Source organism: Lactuca sativa, chromosome 6, assembly GCF_002870075.4.
Source record: "Lactuca sativa cultivar Salinas chromosome 6, Lsat_Salinas_v11, whole genome shotgun sequence".
Classification (NCBI taxonomy): Eukaryota; Viridiplantae; Streptophyta; class Magnoliopsida; order Asterales; family Asteraceae; genus Lactuca; species Lactuca sativa.
In genome coordinates, this window is record NC_056628.2 from 12,245,359 (window position 1) to 12,257,512 (window position 12,154).

The following is a 12,154-nucleotide window of genomic DNA, read 5'->3' on the forward strand; positions in this document are numbered from 1 at the left end:
TATATATATATATATATATATATATATATATATATATATATATATATATATATATATATATATATATATATATATATATATATATATATAGAGAGAGAGAGAGAGAGAGAGAGAGAGAGAGAGAGAGAGAGAGAGAGAGAGAGAGAGAGAGAGAGGTCCACATTAAATTGAGGTTAAAGTGAAGCATGTGCCGATGGTCCTTAAATCATTACCACCATGTGAAACGAATATAATTTTACAAACAAACACTCCATCGATATCACAAACACCATATCCATTTACTATCAAATCTTTAACATAACAAATGAAAACAATCACACCCGTTTACTTGAATCTTGCGATAAGTTTAGGGATTATTACTTAATCAACACAAACCACATCAATAATTGTTTATAAGAAGGAAAAAGAATATTAATATTAATGTAGTCAAGTAATAATCCACTTAACTCATGATTAGATTGTTGGACTGGATTTGTGTCTTCTGTTTTAGAAGTATCATCAGTTGAGCCTTCTGGCATTCCAGTTTTGTACCCAAGTGTCTGCCTCTTGACCCGATCGCCTTAACCACTCGCGGGAATTCCACAAACCCTCGGATTCCACGTTTTATGTGAGGGTTTTCGGGCTCTAATGACACCTTTCTACCTTTTAATTTCAGTGATTTTTCAGATATGACATTGCGGTTCTCTTTCGAAAGAACAAGGCATTTATTGTGCTCTTTTTGTTCCCGATGATGATCTCCATCATTCTTCTTGTGGATCATTTTGGTGATTTCCAATTCCGATATCCTTTCTTCTAACATGATTTTTGCGTCACTGAGCTTCATCTGGACCCTTTCCTCTCTCAATACTTCAGCCACACGCAACATCTTCCTCTCCTCTTCCATGTCTATCTTTAACCTGCTTATCTCAGCCTTACTACATGACACCTCCGCTGCAAGCTCTTCGCATACTTTCTCCAATGCTTCCTTTCCTTTCAACTCCTTTGTCAGCTTCTTGTTGATTGACTCGGCCTTTTTACGAGCTTTTCGTTCGTTCTCAAGATGTACTTTGAGCTCCATGATTTGTGCTCGAGCAGTGTCGAGCTCTGAATCCATGAATGGCTTGATGAATGTAAGATCCCAGAAAGATGTCGCAATCTTACGAGTGGAAACAGGCAAATGAAGAAGATGGAGTTGCTTCTTCTGACCCACTTCTAGCTCTTGTTCTTGTTCTTTGTTTTCTTGATTTTGATGGTGGTTTTGAGGACAACTATAGAATGGATTTTCGTACAGTTTCCAGGTTGGGGCTGGAGTAGGGGTAGGGATAGGGATTGGTATGAGAGTGGAGAAAGAATGATCTTTTTCATGGAAGGTTGCTGTTCTTCCATTGATTGTCATCATCGTTACCATCATCTCCCCTTCCATCGACTTGTTTTCTTATGCAAGATTAAATACCCTTTTTTTCTTTTCAATTAATTTATAAAAATAAAAAATTTCCTTTTATACCTGGCTAGCTACCTTTCTTGAAGGAGGGACCTATGTCATGGATGGCGATTGTTAAAAGGAAAAGGAGACATCACATGCTCTTCTATCTTTATCTAGTGACACACTCACTCATCATCACTCTTAGTTGTGGAGAACACCTTACCTAAATCCTGCATATCCCCTTCACTTCACGTCTACATCTTCTTTGATTGTTACCCGTGTCCTGCTACGGTTTTTAGGATTTGATATATGCAGTTTTTAACGGTGTCGAAAATGCAAGGAAATTGAATTAAAATTAGAGGTAAGCTATGGTATATAAAACCATAGTAAAAGGCAGTTTCTTTTTAACTTAATCAAATTGATACGTTAACACCTTATTTATGCGGCTATTCTACTTAATTTGGACAGAATAAATAAATGAGTAATGCTAAAAAATCATAGCTTAATTTAGTAATTAAGCCACAATCCATGCCGGCCGGGGAGACCGTATTGGGCCTCGTAACTCGTAACGGCTACGCTTCCAACAAAGTTGCATGCGTTTGATTCTCATGATATGCTTTTCGGCTGACTTAGGAGAAATGGAGAAATCGTATTACTTATATATATATATATATATATATATATATATATATATATATATATATGGACTATTGATATAACCAGCCATAGAACTATCTGGATGTATACATTTGGATCTAAAAGTTCAAAATTTGTTAAATTAGACTCTAATGAGAAGACGATTTTACGATTATTGACCATAGTCATCCGGTATAGCAGGTAACTAGTTTTTGTGGCATGTCATATAGTTATTTCTCCGGTAAAATATCCCCTCTACTTCCACCCCATCCTATTGAAGATTTTGTCCCTAACATTCTCATTCTTCCCCGATTAACCAATACCAATCACTTAATTATTTATTTATTTTCAAACACAGTGGCATAATCACGATTTGTTTTAGGGTAGACCAAATAATATACAAAATATGAACAACGGCAAAATCTTCAAACGATAACAAAATATAAGCATATATGTATTCTTAACTAAATTGTTTATTTAAGTTGCATAAAATGTTGTCTTACATTGTTAAAATAATCTAAAATAGAGTTTAATCGACATAAACAACAATATATTCTCTTATACTAATTTCAATTTTTGAATAGAATATGTCATATCACAACCCTAATTCTTTTATTTAACAAAAATATTATATATATATATATATATATATATATATATATATATATATATATATATATATATATATATATATATATATATATATATATATATATATATATATATATATATATGTAACTTTAATTTTGTTTGGGTGGGCCAAGGTCCACTCTTGCCCTATATTGGCTACGCCCCTATTCAAACATGAAAAAGCACCTCAAGGGAGCTATCGTCCACTAATTTGGTCACTGAAAGCATCTTTTAGTCACTAGAAATTAAGTGGTTACTGAATTTTGGTATTCTTACAAATTTAATGACGAATTATATGTGGTGGTCATTAACTCAGTCACTATAATGCAAAAAAATTAAAATGATTCTGTTGCATATCATAACAACTATTTAGTGACTAAAAATAATGGTCACTATGTTAATTATATAGTGGCTAAGACTAATGGTCAATATGTTAGAAGTTTAGTGACGAAAAAAGTGGTCACTGTATTGAAGGTTTAGTGACCAAAAATAATGGTCACTGATTACTTTTGTTCAATACCACGTGCCTATTCTTTAGGTACTCTTTAAATGAGAAAAAACAATTAGTGACCACTCAATAGTGGTCACTAGTGAATTACAAGAAAATAACATTTAGTGACCATAAAGCAGTGGTCACTGATTATATATATTATAGTTTTCAATTAATAAAAACTAAAATATTTTTAATTAATATTTTTTATTTTTGAAAATAACTACAACTTCTTTTATACATAATTTTGTTAAGACTCATTACATTATTGACTGGTGTTTATCAAACGTGTTTATTATAATAATATTTGAACAAAGTTGAAAAAATAAAAAGAAAAACACATTAGAAAAAGTCATAGTTGTATTTATTTCTTGACTAAATAAGAAGACTTGATTAATTTTGACTGACTAATTTTGACCAAATTAATTATACATATAATTTTTGTAAACACGATTAATTGGTTTAGTAAGGAGATAAACAAGGTTGACTAATTTTGACTACAGTACTATGCCCTAAATCGACTCAATACGCTCTCTTTTGCCCTAAATCGATACACCAACATTGACAGCATCATGCCGACCCATCGTCGCCGGTCAATCGCCGCCGGTCCATCGCCGCTCCACACCCTCCCATTGGCGCAACTCTATTCTCCACTCGAAGTCAAACAGGTACTCCATACTCGCATGATCAGATTAGTCAATCGATTGAGTGACTCAACTTCGTTTTCTAGGTCGGCGGTCCATCGTCGTCGGTCCATCGTCCTCTACACCCTCCCATTGACGCACATATGTTCTCTACTCGAAGCCAAACAGGTACTCCATACTCGCATGATCAAATAAGTCAATCGATCGAGTGACTATCAACTTCTTTTTCTAGGTTTAGCTGAGTTTTAAAATCACATTTAATCAAGTTGAATCACCTTCTCATATATACACCTGTATGCCATGATTTGTGCTATTTGACTAACCTTCCCTTCCTATGAATTTGTAATGATATCCTGATCCGCTTTTCACATATAAACTTTAATTTACTTAATTTTTCACACTAGAGAGTAAAGACGCATTGCATATAGAAACCTTGGATTTCTTTTGCCTTGCTGACGTCTAACATAAAAAGTAAAAACCAACGAATTTCTAATTGTTGGAAATTCTAAAACCTACATTGCAGATTGGAAAATCATCTCCACAAGTTCCTGCACAAATAATAAGAAAAAGGCAATCCTAATTATTAAAAACAGTCAACAAATCATAATGATTTTAAACTATTAAATGGTTTGTTTGATTGGATGGAAAGGAATAGAATGAACCATTCCATTCCTTTTTCTGATTCCGTCGTACAAAATAGTCAACAAATCACTTGCCATCTTTTAGTTTTTAAGGCTTGCTGAACTATTTCTTGATAAAAGTGGTAAATATATTCAATGGGATTATGCAACTTATATGAGTAATTTAGGCAGTGCTTTGTTTACTAGCATGAGAAAGGTTTTAGGCATATCCGTGTGCAAGGAGACTCCAAACTTGTTTGTATGCAGGTATATTTTTTTCCTTTTTTATTTTTGTTTCCAGTAAAAGTTACACCACTGCAAATTGATATGATAGATTAGAAATGGATAGAATTGTAATATATGCGATGCTAAAAAATTCAAAAATAAAATAGTAAATGGAACATGACATTCCTTTTGTGGCTAATGATTAAAGATGTTGCCTTTAAGATCAAAATCCACATTTCCTTCACATGACACTTTATGGAGGCCTTTTTGTAACTCTTTATTGTGTTTGTATTTGAAATAGAAACCTTAGATTCTACTTTTTTCTAAATATCGACTCTATAATATCTACTTCCTACCAAGATAATGACTTCACATTTGAAGGAAAATCACATATTCTTAAACATTCAAGTATTGAGCATAAACATTTCATTTATATTAATATTAATTTAATAAGCTACTTATAAGGAAGTAATTAGAAAGTAAGTATAAAATAGGAGGTGAATAAACATAAACATAATTTTTGGTGTTAAAACATTTTAAAGGTTTATAGTGGTGTTTATGTTGTTAATGTGGTAAGTGTTATGAAAACAAACAGGTGAATGGTTTGTGGAAAACGAAAACCCAGAACATGACAAGCTTATGCAAAGTAGCAAAGGAGTTGAAAGATAAGTTTGCATCTTTCCAGATCTGTCATGTTGAAAGGGTATGTATGCATTCAGACATATTATTCCTTCAGATCAGAAGTTATTATTGAATCCTAACAAGTTTATCGTATATTATATGAAATGAAAGGAGTTCAACATTGAAGCTGATCGATGCTCAAGCGAACCTAGGAGTACATCTCCAGGGTAAGAACGTCATTTCATATTTTATTTTTATTAAGAGAGAGAGAGAGAGGGGGGGTTTATAATTGTTGTATCTGGTGTCTGTCTACAGCTGGAGAGGTTCAGGAGGAGGTTGACAGGAGATAGTTGAAAGGAAGGTGTGTTTTTGTTGTACTTATAGCTTAGAAGGAATGGATATTTATTCTACTCTTTTATATGTAAGTCTCATTGGTATTATAACACTATAACTAAACCTCCAGAGGGCAAAATGGTAATTTTACATAATCTTTGGTCTCGTATGTTGTAGCACCTAAAGGAGGATATGAGGTTGAGTTATTTGGCACAAGAGCTAATATCAACGGATCAATTAGCCCTAAATCAGGGTAACCATTTTTAAATATATAAGTGGTTAACTTATGTCTTCTATAAGGACATATTTTTTTATATTTTATTATTATTTTTTTTAAATATAAATGTGACTGGTGTGCAACGGGAAATTGATTTAGTATGCAAAAAGACCATGAAACTGCTCTCAAGAACTTTCAACGTGCAGTACAACTGAATTCAAGAATTGCATATGCTCACACCCTTTGTGGTTATGAATATGATTTTTTATTTTTTTTATTTTTCATAGAAATTTGTTTTTTTAGATAGTAAGGGTAAAATGGTCATTTAGTCTCGTTCATACGTTTTATATTCATTTAAAAAAGAAACAGACCTTACGTATACAACACATTATCGAGACAAAGATCACATTATCCATTCATCCAACAACATAACAGAAAAAAATTAAACTCAATGTCCCGTTTGTGCAAAAGACGAAAATGCCCTTACCCTCATTATAAAAAATATCCATAAAAGCTTGTCCTGTAACTCCTGTCCCATGTACAATTTACAAATGCACCCTTACATCACTTTTTTTATATGCATTTATCTTTTTTCACAGATATGTGGCATTGGAGGACTTTGAGAATGGAATAAAAAGTTACCAAAACGCCCTTCAAGTCGACGGAAGACATTATAACGCATGGTATGGCCTTGCGTAAATTCTTAGAACATCACTTTCGAAAGACTCTCCAAATAAACCTCATTGCATGCCTTAAAGGTACAAAAATAATACATTCTCTTTGGTCATTTTACCCTTCTCTTTGGTCAATGATCATTTTACCCTTCTATTTAAAAACAATGCTTGCTAACAAGGAAACAATGTCTTACTTTTGTTAAACTAAATGACCGTTTAACCCTTCTATTTAGAAACAATGCTCACCAACAAAAGAAACAATATCCTACTCTCCTTTGAGTACATGACCATTTTACCCTTCTATTTAATGAATGACCATTTGACCATTCTATTTGGTAAATGACCATTTTATCATTGTATTTTGCAGGAGTCTGAAAAGTATTCCATAAGGATGCCCAACAAATGGAACTTTTCATTTGATTACTTCTATTTTGCTTTTGTGGTGTTAGCAACTCTATAATTTCATGTATAATTTAGGTGGGAAATCATTCGTTCTTATATGAAAATTTATCTTGTTATTGTTGTCGTATTATAAACATTTATAGCATTTGCCATGTCTTTTGTCTAATTGGATATTATTATATTTCATTTTAAAAATGACATTTAATATTTCAATAATTTCTTAATTATTGACCCTTTTTTTTGTCTAAAAGGCTAAATCAGTGACGACCTGTTATAGTCACTAATTGGATAAACCAGTGACCACTTTCTATGGTCACTAATCGGATAAAACAGTGACGACTTTTATTCGTCGCTAAGTAGATAAAATAGTGACGACTTTTATTGGTCACTAAGTAGATAAAATAGTGACGACTTTCATTGATTAGTGACAACATTTAGTGACGAAGCGGGTCGTCACAGATTTAGTAACGACTATATTTTAGTCACTGTTTAGTGACCATATTTATATCTGGTCACTAAATCGGTTTTGTGACGGACCTATAGTGACGAAAAGTGACGACCGAAATTTTGGTCACTAAATCATTTAGTGACGACTCATTCTATTGTTAGTGACCATTTCGCTTTGGTCACTAAGTGGCATATTTTTGTAGTGCGTCTTTGTTGAAGTAATCTTCTCTAGCGAATTTGGTAGGAGCCTTTTACTTTTTTAAAAAATTATTTATTCTTTAACACACTAAAAATGAAGATGGGGGTTACAACAAAAAGAACCACATAAATCAAATATAAATTCCAAAGAAGAACACATATCAAACATAAGTTAGTAAAAAATAAATAAAAATACATAATATTTAAGCTGTTACGGAAACAGATGAATGAGTCTGTAAATTAGTGTAACATCCGGAATTTCAAGAATGTTATCGTATGGTTGAATTCTTGAGGTTTACGGAGTGACTCGACGAGTTGGGAGTCCAACTCGCCGAGTAAGGTCGAGTTGCTGTGTGGGATTTAATGAATGGACTCGACGAGTCGGGAGGCAGACTCGCCGAGTTGGTGTTGGGCAGAGAAACCCTAATTTCCCGGGGTTGGGGCCTATATAAGGGAACTTATGCCCCCATTTCCGCCTCGTTAGTTACCCTACACCCCTGAGAGCAAACCCTAATTGCTATTTGAGCTAGAGAGTGAGAGAGAAGCTCATATTGTGGTTCTTGTGCATCATTTGAGGAAGAGGATGAGGTTATCAAGCAAGGAGCTGGAGGTGAGGCTGTTAGATCCAGTGATTTCCTGTCTAGAGCTCCTGAGGAAGGTATGAAGTCTTCAACTTTCTTCTTATTTTGGATAGATCTCATATCTATGGAGTTTTAGGGCTTTTTGCTATCTTTTGTTTGGGTTTTTGAGTAGCATGAGTTATCAAAGAGTCTAGACCTCATATTTGGACCTTGTGAGATCCTTAGAGTCTAGGTGTCCCAACTTTATTCATCCATAGGAGGGTTTTTGGGCTTAATCCATAGGAGGGTTTTTAGGCTTAATCACTTATAACATTTGGTTGCTTAGAGACGAGAATCGAGTATTTATTGAGATAACTACCATATGTGTTAGGCGGTGGTTAGTTCAAGATTCGAGTGAGAGGATGCTTGCTTACTGTCGAGGTGAGTCTTCTCACTATACTTTACCTAGAGTGGTAATTTTTGTGTGACCGGAGGGTCTTATGTGTTTATTGAGTTATGTGATATTCTGCGTCTTGTCTGTGTGATATGTATGTTATATTATGTATTGCTGAGACCGGACCGGAGGCTCCAACGAACCATGAGACCGCAAGGTCCTTACTGAGACCGGACCGGAGGCTCCAACGAGCAGTGAGACCAGAGGGTCCTCACAGAGACCGGGTCGGAGGGTCCAACGAACCATGGGACTGGAGGGTCCCACTGAGACACATTGACCGGAGGGTAATACAGAGTTATAGCCTCGAGTGGCTAATTATTTTGTGCGAGGCATTTTAGGGAACTCACTAAGCTTCGTGCTTACCGTGTTATGTGTTATGTGTTTCAGGTTTTCTTAGGACCGCGGGAAGGCACCGGCTTGATTGTACACAACAGTGAAAGAGTTATGTTTTGAAGATCCTGGATTTTAATCAAACAATTATGGAGTTGTTAATTGTAAATTAAATAAATGAGATTTATGTGAAATATGTTATGAGAAATATGCGATCTTAAATGAAATTTTTATAAAAATTTATGGTGTTTCAATTAGGGGCAGATCCACAATATATCCCGGGGTATCTTTGGATACCCCACAAAAAAATTTAAGTGCTTTAATTTTCTAAGAAAAATTTTGTTTTTTGTTTTATGTAATGTGTGTGTGCATGTGTACCCAAACCCACCATAATACGTCGTTTTGTTTGATATATTCATTATATTTTTCTTTAACTTCAATCTCTAACTTGATTTATTTTCAATATTTTCAAAATTTCACTATTATTTTATCTTACAACACATCTTTTTGTCAAACACCTACTAGGCTATATATATATATATATATATATATATATATATATATATATATATATATATATATATATATATATATATATATATATATATGTATGTATTATAGTTGAAATTGAAAATTATGTAAAAGGAAGATAAATGTGAAATTTATAAAAATCTTGGAAGTAAATCATGTTAAAGTTGAATTATAAGAATATTGGACTATTACAATGTATATATGTGATACAAAACGACGTAGTATGGTGAATTTGGGTACCTAAGCTTATATACCCTTAAAGGTATATATATATATATATATATATATATATATATATATATATATATATATATATATATATATATACCCTTAAGGGTACCTAAGCTTATATACCCTTAAAGGTATATATATATATATATATATATATATATATATATATATATATATATATATATGTTTAGGTGTTTCTAGAGGTTGTAATTTCAAATTTTCTTTCAAATATTTATTTTCTTTTATTTTCGCAGCTTCTTTTATATAACTTTATACGGATTATACATATTATATTATGATGTTGTGAAAATTAAACATATGTACTGAGTTATCCAAGTGGTAAAGAATTAAACTTTTAACTTTGAGGTCCCTATTTTGAAGCTTGGCCCTTATACGAGTGTATTTTATTTTATTTATCAGTTTTTCAACTTGGTTTTTTAAAATTCTAAAATTGTCTCATATTATAATATGAATCATAGCTCCTATATATCTGTTATATAAGTAACATAAGCTTCTCAATTCTCAACAAGTTAAACTTTCGAATGGGTTTGGGTTTAAACCCGAAACCAAGTTTGGAAAACAGATAAACCGAACCCATCAGTTTGGAATACCCCCAGGACCGGTCCAGACGGTGGGCAACACATGCGACCATCCAGGGCCCACTTCTCTAGGGGGCCCAAAATTTATGGGCTATGTAGTGTATATATATAAAAAAAAAATATTACCTAAATGATTTATAGGGCGTAAAACTGATTCAAACTCAAATTAGCTCAAAAGATAAACAATTTGGTTTGCTTATCATTGCTAATTGAACACGTCTATACCAAAGAATAAATGATATTTTTTTAGTCTTTATTATATTTGTCTTCAAAGGGCCCTTTTTTTCTTTTCGCCATGGGCCCCATATACGTTTGGTCCGGCCCTGGATACCCATTTACTTTGACGTTGGTTCCGCCACTACTGTAAATCTTGTTCATTCTTCTTCATCTTCTAACGGTAAACCCATATTTGTAGTTAATTAGGGTGAGACCAAATTTTTTTGGTTCAAAACGAAGAATAAATATAAATTCTCTTCCCCTTCAGTCGATTTGTATAAACCATAAAGAAAAAAACATGATGCAATAGGAGCTGTAATACCCCTCTTTGTTAACGCTAATTTTATACATGTTTTTAGAAAAGAAAATGGAAATTCTCTAGCCTTCGATTGTGTGGTGTACATAAATATTCAAATAATGTATGTGGGTGGTGGTAGCTTGGTAGGGTGGGGGAGGAGGGGCAGTGTATGAAGAATTTTACGGTGGCAAACTAGCAATGATAATTATGGTTATAAGGAAACCTAATTGTCTTCATCCCGATCAAAACGAGAGAAATGGTTAGTCTTTGGCGAAATGCATGAGGTTTTGTAGGTTTTAAACCCAACTTCTTATAATCTATTTGTAGATGTCAATGGTATTCTTATTCTTGATCTGGAAATATGTATTAAGTGAAAGAACTAGAGCACGATATGATTTTTATAATGGTAATCTTTGTAATTTTGAGATCTAGATATAGGAGGTGTTTGTGATTGCTTTTGGACCGATAATAACAAATTTTTAGTATTATGATAAAAAGATTTCATAAGCATTTATTGATTCAAATAATGAGTTTTTGATAAGACACTTCTTATTTACTTTTTTTGACTAATTTAAAATAAGTTGTTTTATTATTACATATAAAATAAGAATTTATTGCCAAACACCAAAAACAAATTCTTTTCTTATTTCATTTTAATACTAGATAAGCTAATACAAACATTCTTTTCTAAAACTCTGTTTTAACACCAAATAAATTATTAAATATTTTTACAAATAATTATAAATTATTTTAAATAAGCAAATCCCAAACACCCCATAATTTCCATTCTAATAATAACTTCTTAAGAAAATAATCAAAAAAATTCATGTTGATGACACATGGACCAATATATAACATGTACCATAGACTATTTACATACTTAATGTGTTATAGCAAGTAAGAATGGTCAATTTGTTACAAAATTTTATTTTAGGGTCTAGTTTATAAGGTTTTGAACTTTTTAAAACAGAATTGATACATCCCAATAAGTTCGATATCGAATAATTGTAATAACAATAATCCATAAGGTCCCTTAATCTTTCCTTTCTTACCAAATGGTGGTGGATATTGAAGTAGAAAACACCTCTCTTTGGCTACCCTACTTAAAATCTTTTATTGATGATACGTCATTGAAAAAAAAAAACTCGGGAACTTGGTTGACTATTGCACAAATAGACTGTTGGTTTTGCTCTTGGTGTAATATGATACCAAAATCCCCCTTGCCTTAATGGGATGAAGGTTATAGATTGCATTTCTTTTCTTTGATGGATAAGAATGAATATCAAACTATCTCATTCGATTGGATAAAGCATATGTTTATGCTTTTAATGGCTGGAAAGAAAAGGCACCATATGTTGCCCTATTGGTGGGTCATATATGCCATATCCCATCATAC

General features: G+C 32.7%; 1 protein-coding gene across 1 annotated transcript; it reads right to left on the minus strand.

Annotated features, from left to right (window-relative positions):
- Positions 1 to 257: 257 nt before the first annotated feature.
- Positions 258 to 1,665, minus strand: LOC111880881 (protein BRANCHLESS TRICHOME). Its single transcript, XM_023877293.3, has one exon. It carries the CDS (start codon positions 1,400 to 1,402, stop codon positions 443 to 445), a length of 960 nt encoding a protein of 319 aa, XP_023733061.1. The 5' UTR covers positions 1,403 to 1,665; the 3' UTR covers positions 258 to 442.
- Between the last annotated feature and the right edge of the window lie 10,489 nt (positions 1,666 to 12,154).